This window comes from Colletotrichum karsti (assembly GCF_011947395.1).
Source record: "Colletotrichum karsti strain CkLH20 chromosome Unknown Scaffold12, whole genome shotgun sequence".
NCBI lineage: Eukaryota > Fungi > Ascomycota > Sordariomycetes > Glomerellales > Glomerellaceae > Colletotrichum > Colletotrichum karsti.
The window spans coordinates 761,750-778,228 of NW_024065912.1; the positions used below are offsets into that span (position 1 = coordinate 761,750).

General features: G+C 55.3%; 5 protein-coding genes across 5 annotated transcripts; 4 read left to right on the plus strand and 1 right to left on the minus strand.

Annotated features, from left to right (window-relative positions):
• Window positions 1-1,425: 1,425 nt before the first annotated feature.
• On the plus strand, window positions 1,426-3,720 carry CkaCkLH20_04603 (cyclin; the record flags this gene model as incomplete). The annotated part of the gene is made up of 3 exons (XM_038887322.1): window positions 1,426-2,184; window positions 2,235-2,523; window positions 2,573-3,720. 3 exons carry the CDS (start codon window positions 1,426-1,428, stop codon window positions 3,718-3,720), a joined length of 2,196 nt encoding a protein of 731 aa, XP_038747488.1.
• Window positions 3,721-5,132: 1,412 nt separating this feature from the next.
• CkaCkLH20_04604 (uncharacterized protein) lies at window positions 5,133-6,688 on the plus strand (the record flags this gene model as incomplete). The annotated part of the gene is made up of 3 exons (XM_038887323.1): window positions 5,133-5,255; window positions 5,356-5,700; window positions 5,792-6,688. 3 exons carry the CDS (start codon window positions 5,133-5,135, stop codon window positions 6,686-6,688), a joined length of 1,365 nt encoding a protein of 454 aa, XP_038747489.1.
• A 1,588-nt stretch (window positions 6,689-8,276) lies between these two features.
• CkaCkLH20_04605 (uncharacterized protein) lies at window positions 8,277-9,083 on the plus strand (the record flags this gene model as incomplete). The annotated part of the gene is made up of 1 exon (XM_038887324.1): window positions 8,277-9,083. The coding sequence occupies one exon, from the start codon at window positions 8,277-8,279 to the stop codon at window positions 9,081-9,083; it is 807 nt and encodes a 268-aa protein (XP_038747490.1).
• Window positions 9,084-9,275: 192 nt separating this feature from the next.
• On the minus strand, window positions 9,276-13,047 carry CkaCkLH20_04606 (ATPase; the record flags this gene model as incomplete). The annotated part of the gene is made up of 2 exons (XM_038887325.1): window positions 9,276-10,046; window positions 10,099-13,047. 2 exons carry the CDS (start codon window positions 13,045-13,047, stop codon window positions 9,276-9,278), a joined length of 3,720 nt encoding a protein of 1,239 aa, XP_038747491.1.
• Window positions 13,048-13,774: 727 nt separating this feature from the next.
• Window positions 13,775-16,479, plus strand: CkaCkLH20_04607 (uncharacterized protein; the record flags this gene model as incomplete). Its single annotated transcript, XM_038887326.1, has 2 exons — window positions 13,775-13,954; window positions 14,005-16,479. The coding sequence occupies 2 exons, from the start codon at window positions 13,775-13,777 to the stop codon at window positions 16,477-16,479; spliced, it is 2,655 nt and encodes an 884-aa protein (XP_038747492.1).

The following is a 16,479-nucleotide window of genomic DNA, read 5'->3' on the forward strand; positions in this document are numbered from 1 at the left end:
GGCCGTCCATTCGCTGAGGAGACATTGAGCCATGAGCCACGAGCTAGGTATGCTATGCCTTGGACTGGCCTTGGAGCCTTCTCCTTCTCCGTCCATAAACCACAACTCAGGTCAGGTCTCTCAAGGACCGGAACCAAAGTTCTAAGTCAGTGGAGGGAAAGCACGAAGCACGAAGCACCCGGCACTCAGATTGTGGAAAGAAAAGAGAGGGTACGTACCTTTAACCTCATTCTCCCGCCGTCCTCTCACTTTCACCTTCTTGTCCCCGACATGGAACAAGGTACTTTCAACACTCACCACCTTACCCAGAAGTAAAAAGGTACGTATCTAGATACCCTCCCTCCTGCTCCTCCATGTCCTCCTCCTCCATGTCCTTCCCACCCTAATCCCATGCTGTTCCATGCCACGGCCATGCCTCCTGTACCTTACCACGACTACCCCCAAGGACCCATCAAACTGCGGTCATGGTCCTTGTACCTTCGTACAGCGACACGGCGTGCGGATTGGATACACTAGACTCCAAAAATTGAGAGTCCAGACAACCAACGACGCAACCATATCACTCCTAGCTAGGCCCGACTCCGACCTCCGTTTTTGCTTCAATCTGCCAGCTTCGTGCCTGCCTTTTACCTGACCTTACCGATACCTTACTCTGTACTGCTTGACCTGCCTGACCCTTGATCTCTTTTGCTTTTTGACCCCATTCAACCCGCCGCCTTGTTCGACCGCTTCAATTCCTCATTTCCATTTTTTTTTATCTCCCGTACAATACAATTACAACTGCAAGCCTGCCCTTCTTTGGAACCCAGAACCCACGCCGACTCCTGCAGCCTACCGAATCACGGCCCTCATTGACGACGCCCGCGAGCCCTCCACTTACCTTACTTCATTTACACGGATGATCTGAAGTCGAACCCTTGCCTTGCGTACCGCACCATACCTCGCCTTTACCTCGCCCGACCCTTCTTCACTTTCACCTCTACCGCCGAGCCTCGCTTTCTCTCCCACCTTCCGTCTCGAAAGCAGAGCGAACTTGTGTCGACGATTCACTTTCAGTCTTTAAGGGGTCTGGTCTGCCTACCTCGTCTCCGCCAACAACGGACCTTCTTCCAGAGATTCCCCCACCACCCCTCTCAACCACCGACCAGAAGTGACGATTTTCTTGGGTTCTCCCGGGTCGACAAACGAGTTCACGATCCGTCCGACCTGCCATGGCCAGCAATTAGGGATTCGCCTATAATCGGGATACCAAACTACTCTGCCACGAAACTCACATCTTGCCAGCCAGAAGACGAGGACAAATTCCGGGAACGATCAAGAACCGACAGCTACGCCTCAACCGTCTCCTGACTCGAATTCCCTAGTATTCTGCCCGCTTGAACGCGCGTGGGAAGCTTCTTTTGAGCGAATCGCCGTCGTCACTGCCTGTCACCCGCTACTACTGCAAATGTAGCAGCCGCCAGCTTTGGCTTCTTCTCCTCCACTCACCTCTCTCAGCTTGCTCTCTTCTCGACTCTACCAACTCTTCTTCCCGACATCCTCGAGCAACCGAGACCTATACCCGCCAACGACCAGCCCAAGGTCGTCTCTCACGAACTCCTCGAACCCCCCGCTTCGATGTCGACTGCCGCACCATTGCCCTTCTACAGCCTCCCCATCTCTCCTGCACATCCCGCGTCGTGCAGACAGAGCTACTCTCAGCAACCCTACAACGTCGCCCGCGTGCAAAAGGACTCCAGGTTCGATCTCGGGGCTGGAGCTGCTCTCCGCCGGAGCGGGCTTAACACGCCGCCAACCGAAGCCATGAGTGCTACCTACCACGCCCCTCACCTCGTCGCCTACGACAGCCATGTTCTCCCCTCATACACATCGGCCGCCGCCCAAGCAAGGGGCCCCAAGGCTGTCGTGGCCGAGGCTGCGAGAGCTCCCCAATACCCTCGATACACCCAACCGACAAATACCTACCCTCAAGCACAACCGGTAGCGAACCCTGCCTCCGGTGCTAGCCAATTCTCTACGACTTCGAAGCACTCGACTCGCCCGTCAACACCAACTTCAGGCGCCATCAACAAGACGGATGGTACCTCTTCCAGGAGAGGTTCCTCGGCTCTGGTCCTGCACAGTCTGCAAATACCCAGCTGCATCAACCCCAAGGGCGGCAATTTGGCAGACTTTGCGGCGCAGGTAAGTTCTTTTTGCTTGGATGGCGGGAATCGAAATTAACAGCTTTGTAGATAACCTGCCTCTTCTGGTTCGAGTCTATCGACACCCTGCGAGCTGCCGAGAATATCCGATCACGACCCCCGACTGCCACTGTCCCACGCTTGACAGAGTACGCGGCTCCGTTCCCCCAATTCAAGAAATGGGCCTACAGCGTCCTCTCGACGACACAAGTCACGCAAAACGTCATCCTCCTCGCCCTCCTTTTCGTCTACAGATTGAAGACAACGAATCCTGCGGTGAAGGGCCGCTCCGGCAGTGAATACCGTCTTCTGACGGTTGCGCTCATGCTGGGCAACAAGTGTAAGTGAAGACTTGCATTCATTAGTCGGACGAAGCTGACAGACAACAGTTTTGGATGACAACACGTACACGAATAAGACTTGGGCCGAGGTTTCGGGTATTTCTGTGCAAGAAATTCACGTTATGGAAGTCGAATTTCTCAGCAACATGCGATACAGCCTGCTGGCAACCAAGGAGGAGTGGGAGGAATGGCTGGTTAAGCTCTCATGCTTCTCAGAGTATTACGAGAGGGCCTTGAAGCAACCCACCTCGCCCCTCAGCAAGTCCTTCACCTCTCCGGTGCCGTCGCCCACTGCGGCAGCTCAGGCAGCAGTCTCATTCCCTCCCCTCACCCCGTCCGCTACCGCCATCTTTTCGCCTAGCACGACTATCCAGCCGAGCACCCAGGCGTGGCCCTCGGCCTACAACCCACCACTCTCGCCTCTCTCAGGCAAGCATGTTGGAATGAACGGAAGGAAGAGAAGCTCAGATGAGGACATCGAGCCCGCTGCGAAACGTTTATCGAGACAGCCAACCGCCATGGCTCCCATCGTCCGACCCCCGGTAGTGGGCGAGCAGCCGATTCGTCTCCCGGTTCCGAACCTGACGCTCAATACCAACCCTGCTCCTCAGCAGATGGCCTACGCCCCGACGAAGAACTACAACACGGGACCTCACGTATCTCTGCCGCCCTTGGGAACAGGTGTTCGCGCCATGTCGACTGTGTACCCCCCTCCCACGGCTGTGACCTCGATGCCGCAACTCCCCATGTCGGCAGCCGTCTCCATGCCGCAGCCGTCTCTTACGCCAGCGACTGTCCCGATGCACCCGGCTATTGGGTACGGCACGCCGACCAAGAGACACAGCCCTGGCAGCCTCTCCGTCTACGCCTCCTCGCCTCTCGGCGAGCAGTTCCCTGCATCGGTCATTCACACTCCTATCGCGCACACGCCCATTTCGCACTCGCCTAGTGTGTACCTGCAGCAGAGGCCGAGCCCGTACAAGCCGATTCGCCACGTCAACACCCTCCTCTACCCACCACCGTCAGCTTCTCTCAACGAGTACCACCTGCCTACAACGCAGATGCACTACCAACCTCTCGGCAGGCGGAACGACTTGCGAACTGGAGTTGTCCCCGAATTCATGAACGCTCCCTACAGGATGAACCAGATGTCGCAGATGCCCCACGGCCTTCCTCAGGGACCGTACCCGAACTAGGAGTTCGCGTGCCTCCGCGGACACATGAGTCAATCATGAAGTCAAGTAATTTTCGATTTATTATCTTTCTAGCATTGCATTGTTTCGGGCGTCGGAAGGGCCTCATTTTACGACCAGTCTGGGAAACGGCCGGATTGACATTTGATGGTTGGGTGATGGAAAGCACGAAACCCAGAAGCCACGTTTTGCTCAAAAATCATGCATCAGGCGGAGTTTAGTTATTTTTTTTCATCAGGTTGGGACTGGCAAAAGGTCAAGGGCCCATGTTCCATGTAATATCTACCCAAAGTGCGAGGTGGTCCTCAGCACGAACAGGCCAAGCTCGGGATGAGCAGGAAGACTTCGGAATTTTTGGTTCTTCCGACATCGTCGATGGGCCGACGAAAGTAGATAGATGCAAATGTCAGCAATGACAGCACTAGATCACGAAAGATCAAGACAAATCAAATCAGTAAAACAGCAAAATATGAAGTCTGCAAACAATGTGCATGTGAGTGAGATGGGATTGAGTTGAGCGGTTGAGCCAATGAGAGATGAGCGGTGACATGCAATTTTGACGATGACGGAGTGCGAACACGGTGTGGCCAGTGTGAGTTCCCACGCGATACTGTATGAGTAATCCTTTCGAGCGATTCGGAGGTATGTCCGGTTGCTGACAAGAGACCTGACTGGCTGGATTTTGCGGGTTGACGGTGTTGGATTGTATGGTCGATTTAATATGTGAGGCTTCTTTGAATGGGAGCTTCATCAAAGAGTTTTGAATTGGTTGTTTCCTCGCGAAGACTTTGCCTTGGGTGTCTCGTCATTGCCCAAGATAATGAGTGTTATTAGGCGTAGCAGCACCAGTGATAAGGACAGTTAGTCTTGGGACTGGGTGAGCTGGATAGAAGTATTAGTGGGTTGTAACAGTTCTGTGTTCTGAAATACGAGTCTCTGCCTATTGCGTTGTTGATGTATTCCCGTGTATCGGCCACATGATTGGTCTGGGGCCAGGTCGAGACCGTCGTTGAGAATGAAGATCTGCGTGGCTCATGTTGCTTTACTAGTACGGTTTTGAGTACCGTTTTATCTCGTTATTAAAAAGCGTATAGAGCTAGTTTAACTACATCTTGATGAATGGAAGGGTTGTGTTTCCCCATCAAGAAACCTGGATCTTCAAATGCCACTCTACAGGGTCGCCTTCGTTTGTGGCCGTACTCTGCAACTCAGGTCTCCTTGAAGTTCAGGCCTCAGCTGGAATTTATATGATAAGTGAGAAAACCTGACTTCTTAGTGATTCGAAGGACAAAGAGAGTGAGGTGAAGCATAAAGATGGATCATTATCCATTACTGTCACTTATCATCAGTCGCTAAGTGCTGCAATATGAATCCTTTATATCCCTCTTGTTCTGAGAACAACCCCTCTGTTGCAAATGTGGCCGAGGCGAGACATTCTTCACAATGGATCTCACAGTCTCGAGGCCTCTCCTACCGACCCGAACGACCGAAACGGGCCCAATGAAGACGGCCAACAACCCGAGAGTCCAAAGGAAGGAGTATGAGGGCCTGAGGATGTACACCACCACCTTCAGAACTCGACACAATATTTAACACCAGCCTCGAACTCGACCTGAGACTGTTTTTCCTCCTCATCAGCAGCTCGCCAACTCACCATCAACCCGCGTTCATCTATCCACAGCCATCCCGAAGTTGAAGATGCCGGCCCGCGGGGAGGACGAAGTCGAAGAAGTCAAATACGCACTCGGAGTCGTCGACGAGGGCCCTTACGTCGTCTGCGAAAAGATCGGCAACTGCTCCGGCCATTACGTGGTGCGCGAGGGATATCGCAAACGCCAAACACCGAATACGGGTGCCGATTACTGGCGTGTCGATGACCACGACTTGGCGTTCATCACGTTCGTGGGCCTCGGTGACGGGCAGAAGCGCGCGCTGGAGCGTTTGGGCAGGGCGGAGGCTGCGTTGTCTGACGAGGCTTGTTTTGTGAGTTTTTATTTTTACTCTTCTAGTTGTCCACATTACTTGGACATTCTGGATGGAAAAAGAAACATTGGGAGCTAACTTGACATCTCAGGCCCATGTCCTCCGCTACAAAGATTATCTCGGCAGCGAAAACCACAGCGATGCCGCCAACCACAACAAGGCCCGCACCGCCCACGCCGACTTGTTCAACTCCCTGGTCACGGAGCACACCGACTGGAAGGGAATCGACCCCCGCGCCGCCGCCATGTCGGACAGGGAGATCCTCGACGTCGCGTGGGACATGCTCCAGGCGCTGGCGTATCTCCACGGACGGGGCGTCGTCCACGGCAGCGTCGAGCCGCGACACATCCTCCACCTCCGGGGGGGCTGTCCTCCCGGCCCGGAGCGGAGGGAGACCTACAAGCTCATCGGTCACGGGCTCGTGCCGCACGTGTTGAGGGACTGGTCGTTTCCGGAGCCGCTGTACGTCGCGCCCGAGTTCCACCGGCGCAGGGAGGGCGGTAACAGGGGCAGGGGGGAGTACAAGCCGACGATGGCGAGCGACGTGTGGATGTTGGGGTTGGTCCTGTTCGAGTTACACGAGTTCGGCCGCGGGGACCGGCTGCAGAGGTCCAGGTCTGGAGTGTTGAAGGGGCACGATGCGGCGAGCAGGCTTGGAGGGTTGAAGAGGTCGAGACGGTGTGACGCTGGCCACAGTTCTCGCTTCCACAAGGTCCTGGAGGACCTGTTGGAGAGGATGTTGCAGAACGGTCCGGGGAGCAGGTACACCGCGATGAACGCCTTGTTGTGGCTCGCCGAGGAGAGGATAATGCTTTACGAGGCTGGCGATGTCAGGGATCAGGTGCAGCCGGTGAAGGACGCGATTAAGAGGGCCAAGTATGAGATGAGGATGCGGACGGTCCGCGGACGGGCTTGGGTTGGTTTGAAGAGCTTTGTCGTTTCTCTGTTTTTGGTACAAATGGTCGCGTTGGGAATGGGGGTTTTCTAAGAGCCTGGGTTTGTTTAGAGTTATTCGTATAGAGTTGGTGGTATAGATAGAAGTTATTGTTAGAGTTGTTCATTAGAGTTGTGCTGATACCTTACTTGAATTTGGTGATTAAAAGTTGATGATATGAGCCTACCGTGGACGACATGAAGTCGTCCAACGACAGGCCCCCCAAGCTTTGAGAAGCATACCTTACTTGAACATCAAAAATGACCATCTAGGCCAAAACTAGCTTCCTTGTGTGTCGTCACACCCGCGCCGGTGCTCCCTCACCAACCATTGACCAATCAACAGCCATCACGTCATGACCACGCGCCGTCTAGCTCACCCCCAACCTCACCTCACGCATTCCACAGTTCATGTGGTCCAGTGACGAGAATCGCGGCATGCAACGGCAGAGGATTCGAATTCCATCATTCACCCTCATCACGCTCTCGGTGCGACACCTACCTACCTACCTGCGAGAGTGGTGGTGATATGCGAATCGCCTACTTCAACCGTATCGAATCGGATCGGAAGAAGGGGCAAATAAGAAGACGAGAGGAAAAGTACGAGACAGCACCGAAGCGCGCGCCGTATGCCTCGCGCATGGACTCCCGGGGAACGAAGCCGCCCCAAGGAACGAGCTCTTCGTCTCGCAAACCTCTCTACCCCTGTCTGTTCTTTGCCGCTCTGCGCAACGACCGGTCAGTGTGGGCATCGTTCGCTCGCTCTGCTTCCCGTCATACGAGAACCGGAACTTCCTGGCTCCAGGCTGTCGTTGTCCTTCGCAAGCGCGCGAGAGAGACTAAAACCGGCTTGGACCGGACCGGACTAGCGGTTTGTACTACGTAAGGCGGGAAGAAGAAGTGCTAATCAAACAGTCAAACAAAATGAACTGGATTCCTGTTGAGTTTGTTATGAGGGTGAGTGAGTGGTGGTGATACCTCGCTCCTGTCACCGTGTTGGAACCGCCTCGTCCAACCCTCAGACCATCCGATCAACGCTTCATCGGTCCGGAGCTCGCAGCTTCAGGGACGATCTAGGGCCATCCTCCAAACCGACTACTGCATCTCGACAAGTTTGGCACATTCTGCATACGTGAATTACTTCGCCGCAATCGTAAGAACACCTCCCTGGTGAATGGGAATCTCCCGAACCAACAGCCAAAACCAGCCACGAGGACGACTTTTCCATCTTGCTCATCGCCGATTTCCTCACTTGTTCGGATCTGCCCAGCAGTGCCTCGACCAACACCGACACTCCGGGTTGCCTCCCGCTCGGACAGGAACACCACACCAGACTGCGAAGAGTCCGGGCTCTGATACCGGGGAAGCTCGAAGCCCAACCCGTCGGAACACCCCTGCCGCACTGACTGATTGACGGGCAAAGCTATGGATAGGGAGGGTCTTTGATAAATTCCTATACTAGTGAGCCCTCTTTGTCGTGAGAAGCTCTGCTCTCTTTCGACCTTCTCTGGGACGACAAGGGAGGGTCTCTTGATATACCATCTACGACGGACAAAGGGGATCTCATCGGGACGTCACTTCAAAAGTCCACCGCAACCCGCTGGTACACACATCTCAAAATCTCCTATCAGCAAACCATCACCATGCCCTCCCGCCGCCGCTCCTCTTCGACGTCAAGTGCGTCCTCCTACTCCCCCTCCCGCTCATCCTCCGCCGGCCCTCACCCCCGAAACGTCCCCCGAAATTACATCCGCAACCACGCGCCTCGCCCCAAAAAGCCCAGCTTCAAGACGACGGCAGTCTTCATCGCCGCCATCGCCGTGGCCACGATCTGCGTCCACCGCGTCTGGACCAAGCGCCGCTCCGACAAGGACAACCACCACCGCTCCTGGGAGAACACGCCCGGCCGGCGCTCCGTCCGCCGCAACGTCGTCAGGGACAGGCACAACGGGTACATCATCGACGAGCACGAGGAGTGGACCCGCCGGAGGAGGCTGCCGGAGAGGGAGTACCGCGACCGCGACCGCCGGTCGAGGTTCTACGATGACGAGAGCGACGGGTATTACTCGGATCACTACCACCCGCCGCCTCCGCCGAGCAACAGGACTCAGCAGCGGCTGCCGAGGTCGCTGCCGAGGTCGAGGGCAGATGGGCGGAGCGGGCGGTCGTTGGTCGAGGAGAATTTCGTTCCCGTGTTTGAAGGGCCGAGGGACGAGGTTGTGAGGTATGAGAAGGCTCCGACTGTACGTTCGGCGACCGGTGCCGCCGCCGCCGCCGCCGCCGGGGACAGTACGCAGCAGGTGATCGAGGAGGATACTACGTCGAGGAGGCGGGTTGAGGATGCTGTCGAGGACTGGCACCGGAGGGGTTCGAGACGGTTTCCTTCGCCGGAGAGGAGGGAGACTGTTTTTGATGACCGGAGGTCGAGGAGGGCGTCCGCATACAATTAGGACGGGGGATATCGAGAATGACAACCCGTGGATTTCGAGCATAGCGTGTATTTGATTTAGTTCGATTGCATCTAGCCGTGTTATCTATCGACCAAATGCTCAATGTTCGTATGCCGTGCCGTCCCATGTCAACAACGCCCCAAAGCCAAAGTGCTTTTGCCCACTTCAATGCATCCTATTCATTATCATCATCTACTGGGCACCCGGAATCGGCGCCTCGCCGGTCTGCACTGGAACCTCGGAGCTCGAGCTTGGAGCTGCGACTTCGCCGCCATGGTCACTTGAGGCCACACTGGGCGCCTGCGGCATTAAACGCATCTCTGCATCAACGGCCGCTTGCCAATCCTCTCCTCCGGTCCGCATCACAAGCGGAGTATTGAGCTCGGCAGAGAAGTAGCTCTCTCGGCGAGCGCTGGCGCGCGTCACGCCCTCTTGAGCCGAGAGCGCGCTTCGAGTGCTGCGCATGCGCTTACCAGGTCTGCCCCCTTCGCTGAGTAAAGAGCTCCTCTGCTGACGGTCCTGCATCAGGCGATGATCGTAATCGACGATGCTGCGGACGTAGGGTGCCACCTCAAGCGTAATCATCCGCATAGTTCTGTCGAATACTGACGGCTCAAGACTGGTTGACATGCTAGCTGCTGCTTTCTCAGAAATCGCAATTGGGTCAAATGCGAGACTCATGTCGTATCGTGAGATGGCTTTGTCCCCAATCGGTTCAGCGAAGGACCGGCGCATCTGCTGGATCGCCTTCCGTTCTTGAACGCAGTCCATGCTGACCGCAGGCTCAGTCCTCTTTGGAGCAGATTGTAGGATCTGACGGGCGGCGGATTTGAGGCTGGTTGCAATGGCGGTGGCAGTGCACACAAAAGTCGTCAGCGGAGGCGCTTCGAGTAGACGCCGTCCGATGACAAAATCGTCGCGCATTTTGTTAGTAATGTCCGGCTGAGTTGGATCGAGAGGTTCCTACTTTCGTCAGTTTGGTCTCCATGGATGGGTAGCAGGATCAGTCACATACCTGGAACTGGAGTCCGTAGTCGCCACTGGAACAGAGATCGGCTGTGCTCATGGCTTCAGAGAACTCAGAGAAGGCATCCAATGCGGCGACTCTGTCTTCAGCAGAGGACGTTTGCAAGCTGTTTGCCCATGATACCATGTCAAGGGAGTCGTGCCAGTTGCCCAAGTCCAATCCCAGGCCTCGCCAACACTGGGTCATCAATTCCTCTTCTGCTGCGCGTGGGCTTGAGGTGACCGTAGGATCACGGCCGACCCAGCCCATACCTTCTAAGTAGGTGCTTTCACTGACAACGCGCACGACATCGCCATTCTCATCTTTGTCGCATCCTTTGGGCCATCTTGGGTAGAACCAGTCAAAGCCGCCGCGACGGTCGCCTACTCCAAGCTGGCACCAGTAGTTGAGCTCCATCAAAGAGGCTCGAAGGTCGTGGCCCTTTGACTCGTACAGGGCACTGACTGCTGCGCGTTGAAGAGCATGGCCTTCGTTGGCAGCAATAAGAAGGAGCGTGTCCACAGCTAAGTCCTTGGGTGGAGGTGTGAAGCGAAAGATACCATAAAGAATGAAGTTATGGAAGGGAACCAAAGTCTCATCGTTGCAAGTCATGACAAACGGTCGCTTGGACTGGGCAATCAGACTCATGATGGTGGCCCAGAACTGCTTATCCTCTTCATAGAGAACGTCGACTTCCTCGAGTAGGATCAGTGACTGCTTCTGACCTTGACCTGTTGCCTTGGCAGGCCTTGGAGCTTCGGTTGGCTCTTCAGCCTTCGGCTGCGACTTCTGCTCAGGCTTCAATGCCGGCTTGCTTGCCGTCTTAGGTTTGAAAAAGGACATCATGGTGCCCTGTTTGCCAGACTTGATGTCCTTGGTTGTTTCGTCATCCTCCTTGGGGTCATCGTCCTTTCCTTGGCGATTCTGTTGGACTAGATGGTTCTGGGTCATATCTCCCACCTTTTCCATGACGTCCTTACCAGTGCGGCGACTGCTGGCGTTGATCTCAAAAATCTCAAAGCCGAGCTCCTTCGCAACAGCATAGACGGCGGCAGTCTTTCCAGAGCCATGGGGTCCGCTGAGAACGACAGCGTTGGTAAGTCGACTCATGTCTTTACCAAGGTCTTTGCGAACAACGGTCTTCTTAGGAGCGCCGTGGCTGGTCATGGGGAACCAGTCGTCTTCATCCTCGTCAGATACACTAGGCAGGAACTCTGCCTCGTCGCCATCCGACACAATGAAGTCATCCACTTTGTTGCGCTTCCGCTTGTTCTTGGGGGCAGGGCCAGACTTGGGGCCGGATGACTTCTGATCGGCATTAGCGACACCAGTATGGACGGAATGAATCCTGAGTGTTTGAAGCCACTCCTTCAGTAAGATGCCCTCCTTGCCGCTTTGCAGAACCTCTTCGGCGAGAACTGGCGCGTACTTTTGCGCCCAGGTCAGCTCTTCACACTGAGACTTGTCATATGCCGAGAGATTAGTTTCGAGTGAATTGTAGAGCCGCGCAATTGCCGGATGGGGTTTGCGTCTGGTTGTGGTGAGGACTTCGTCGTCGCTGTCCTCGGTGTTCTTTCCCAATGGCAGACAAGTCCGAAGCTCAGGCTTGATCCTCGATCTTAATTTGCGACCACTCTCGAAATGCTTCCCAGGAAGTCGAAGCTCGGGCGGTGGCGGTTGGTAGTCGTCGTCAGTGGCCTCTAGAATAGACTTCGATATGCTCATAGTATCCAAGGAACTGGCGAGCTGGCTAATGACGGATTCGCTAGGCATGATGTTTGTTGTTTGGCCTTTCGACTTGCGAGATGATACCTCGAGGTGACGGACAGCGTTACAAAGTCGTTCTTCCTCAGTCGTCAGACCCCTAACATGGGCCATTCCCTGAGCTGGCCATGCGGGATGACAGGAGCCTGGCACTTTGAGCCCCATGGATCGCATACCGAACTGCGGAACCTTTCCAGACATAGGAATTGACCGCTGCTTCTTCGGCGAGCATGGTGTGGAAGTGAAGACGGTCTGCCTGGGAGGTTTCGGGGCTGGCGCGACTGGCGCGTTTGGCTTTGCAGCAGTTTTTGATTTTCCAAGGAACAAGGGATGTGTTCCCTTCGACTTTGACTTGTCTTCCGGCTTGGATGCAGTGGGACGCGATTTCTTGGGGGTGGTCTTCGACCTTGGGCTAGATTTCTTCGCAGAGGGGCTGGCAAGGATCTGCTGGATCTGCGGACCGATGCGCGCGCGGGAGTCTGTATCGTGGCCGTACTTAATAGTTACGACGCGAGATGGCTTGGCAGGCGACTTTGAAGACTTGGTCCCTTTGGAAGCCTCTGCAGGAACTGGCTTGGGCTTTGGAGGCGATCCGATTGTGCCCGTTTTCGGGTTGAACTTGAGAACCTTCGTCGGCTTCGGCTGCGGTTCTGCTGCAGCACTTGGGGCTGATGCCGAATTGGGTTCCGACGCGGCTCCTGATGTCGGTATGGTAGAGGTTGGAGGTGGCGCGCAAGAGGTGTGTTGTTCCGTAGTTGGCTCTGGTTCTGGAGGGGGTGTTCGCGGTACTTCGTTGGCTAGTTTGGTCAATGAAGTGCCGTCCTTCTGAGAAAAGTGATTTGCTATGTCGGTTGTAGTGCCATTGGGCTTCTTCCTTGGCCGACCTCTCTTCTTTCCAGAGCTAGGCGCGCTGCCAGCCGTCTTCTGCCTTTTCCGGTCGCGTCCGTCATCTTCCACGTCCGAGGACCGCAGTTCCACATCGCTCGAAGCTGTTTGAGGGGTTTGCGTTTGTTTCCGAGGTCGTCCAGGCCTCTTGTTCGGGGTCTTCTCGTTCAAAGTCGCGGCCTCTTCGGTGGTATTCGACTCAGCAGCAGGGGTTTCGGTGGTCTTTCCGGGAACGAAGAATGGATGGAGTTTCTTGTTGGAGCCGTCCAGCCCTTCGGGGGCCATGTTGGCTACCAAGAGAGTTCCCATGAGACCAGGCGATGCTGCAATTGAGTTGTTAGCAAGCTCCAAAGAGATTGTGGTTTTTGTGCAAGTCAATACATACGCTACAGCCGTCGCGCCTTCAAACTACGTCAGAGGGCATGCGACTGGAGGACAAACTGCTAGAAGTGATGTAAAAGAAGAAAGAGACCTTCTTATAAGCAGATGGTCTCTATATGAAGACTGCTGTGTAAATACTGCCTCCTCAGGCGAGAGTAGGTATTAGGTGCAGGCTCGAAATTGGTGAGAGAAGTGGGTTGGGTTGTCGATGTCCGGCATCACCAGTCGCGTGAACCGCGTAGAAGATTACCGGGGGGCAGTAGCGTGTAGCGCGACTGCCATTACACTTAACATCCCGGATCCACACCCCATCATGTCTTATCGTTTTCGGCCAGTACCTTATCTAATCTCTGGCTATCTTATCGATATCGGTGGTCGGAAGTGGATAATCCGATCAATCGTGAACCGAAAGTTTTCTTGCACTGTGCTACATACCCATTCAACCGCAACTGGGGCAGTGCGAACAATGCGCAAGCTGCGAACCGCACCCCACTACGGAAAGGTCCTCCAACTTTTTTTTTCTCGACTTGAGGCCATCACTTACACGACGGGCACTTTGGTTTGAAACGAGCCATTGCAGCAGCAGCCTGACTCCGGCACTGCCAACGAATCATCCGAGTCAACGAGATAGTGTTCAGCTCTTCGAAGATTCACAATGGCTCCCACTTTTCGCATTCACCGACCGGATGTCCTGGCGTCTCTGCCGCGACCTCTCGACCACACCAAGGGCCAGTACCACATCGGCGAAGTCTACACCCAAAAGGCGGGCTCCAAGAAGAGGAAGAGGCTTGAGGTTGTAGTCGGTGTCGACGGAGAAGCGGCAAACATTTACCATGTCAGTTTCTCGCGCTCTTCCTGCCCTTCAGGCCTTGCTAACTTTTCCAGGTTCCATCATCCGGTCTGCGAACTTCCTACCCGATCCCGCCGCAGGAGTCGTTCACTTGCGCGCCGCACTCGATTCGATACCAAGACGCCGTCGCGAACGGTCGCAACAACTACACGTACCTCTCCACCCAGGACTCAACCGGCGCAAAGGTCACTCTTTGCCGCGATGTCGTCGACGCGACTGGTAAAACCAACTCCACAAGCACATCTCAGAAACTGCAACACAAGTCACCGATCCAATACCTCTTTACTTCCACCTCAGTCGATACCACCGATAGCGATCTGAAGAAGTCAGAGAAAGGCGACTTGATTGCTCTCTGCAAGGATGGCCAGGTCGTCTGCTTCGGCGCGGAGGACTTGGAGCAGAAGTGGAGCGCATCTTCGTACAACTTATGCAGGGACTTGCTTCCCTCCACTGTCGCAAAGTACGAGGTGGAATACGCCCTCCATGCCAGCGCTTCTGAGGTCTTGAACGGGATTTTCCAGGGCAGACAGGACGCTTTCGGCTCTTTTGGCCGCCAGATTGACCCCAAGACGTACAACCCGGACGTTCTCACCCTCATCGTCCGTGCCAACAACGAAGACACTACCTCAAGGTTTCTCATTGTTCTTGGCGTTGTGCCCGCGGTGTCTTCTCAGCCTTTGGTACAGGTCCACGTCACTCCTCTGCCGTCTCAAGAAGACCTCTCGTCGGAGACCTCTACCTACCAGCTCCATGTCCAGTCTGGCAAACTTCTCCAGCTCTCCGGTCCTCTTCTCCATACCTACGATCTCACCAGCGTCGTTCCCAGGCTTCAAGGCCGCCTGCCGCTGGTCAACAACACCTCATTCCTGCAGCTCTCCGAACACTCGGTCCTGTGCCTGACTGCAACCTCCGCAAGCATTATCAACCCTACATACCATTCAATTCAAGCTCAGACAGCGGTTGAGCTGCCCCAGGGCCACGAGCAGCAAACACCCAATCTGGTGACTTTCCTCTCCAAGCTGGATATGGCTGTGGCTGTCGTCGGCAACACCTTGGTCTCCATCCAAATTGAGCGCCCCAAGTCTCACGGCAAGGAGGGCCTTCTGATCGACGCCATCGGCCGCGGCCTGCCGAGATCAGACAGCGTACCGGCAACCTTGCCCAAGCCGACCGGCAACAACGCCTTTGAGCAGTATCTTCCCGGAACTCTGTCGAGTGAATACGTGGAGGAGTCTTTGGCAGATGTAGAAAAGGCAGACGGGTTTAAGCAAGCTCAAGAATGGAAGGCGTTTGAGGCTTTGTTGGCTCAGAGGTTTGGAGTTGCCATCGAACAAGACGAGAACCTCGACGGGGTGCAAACACCAGAGTGGAAGTGGCTGGACCGCTCAGAAAAGTACCCCGCCGTCGATCGTCGATGGGTGCTTTACGCCATCACCAGGGTATTCTCGATGGACGCACAGGGATCGGGTGCATCAGTCCTACGATACGATCTTCCTCAAGCAAACAATGTCCTCCTCTACCTCATCTATGCTGGACATCTCACAAACGCCAACATGTCCGCGGCGTTCAAGGTCGAAATGGCCGAAGAGACGACCCAGTCAACGATTATTGACAAGCTCGTGGAGCGACTCGTCGACCAGGATCCTACCATGTACCTGCTCCTGCACTACGTCTCAGCAACCAAGCTTGGAGAGAAGGAACTTCTGCTCATTATCCGAGTCATCATGCGCAGTCTTGATCAACAGTCTAGACTGCTGCTGCCCGCGCCAAGAGAAACGAAAGAGGAGGAATACGTCGAGATGGAAATCGACCACCTGGAGAAGGAGCTCGAGCTGGCCGAGTATCACTTGGGAGACGACTCAAACATCCGCGCACAGGTGCTTACCACGGCATTCGAGAAGCTCGCCAGCTACTCCTCGATCGCCACAGTACGCGCTCTCCGCCAGACCTTCAACCAGACCGAGATCTTGTCCCTCATCCACCTCCTGCGAGTTCAGCTTATCGGCAGTGCCTGGACGTCACGATATGTGGATGCCACAAACTTCGACCGCGACGAGGGGTCAAAGGCCCCGCCGGATGGCGCCATTTCGCTCATTGCTGAGCTTCTGTCACGCTGCATCGACTCTGTTGGACCCAGCGGCTGGCTTACAAATGGAACATCGGACGACCAGGCCGATGCGGCTGACTTCATCACGGCGCTGAAGCTCGAGGTCAGCGCCGCCCTGGAGGGTCTGAACGAGGCGGGTTACCTTAACGGCCTCGTCGGCGAGGCGGTCCAATACGGTCGGGCTGCTAATGCTGGCAAGGCCGCAGCGGTACGGGGACAGAAGCCTGTGTCTCTGGACGTGGAGGCGTCGTCCCGCCTGCCTCTGGGTATGGTGTCCAAGCAGAGCGTTCCCCACCACAAGGTCGTCTCGGGCGGTGAGGTGACCGAGAGGACTTCGCGTGAGAGAGGACACTTGCTGAGTCAGAAAGTCAAGGCGTACTCGCTGGAGCGGATTGTCATTTGA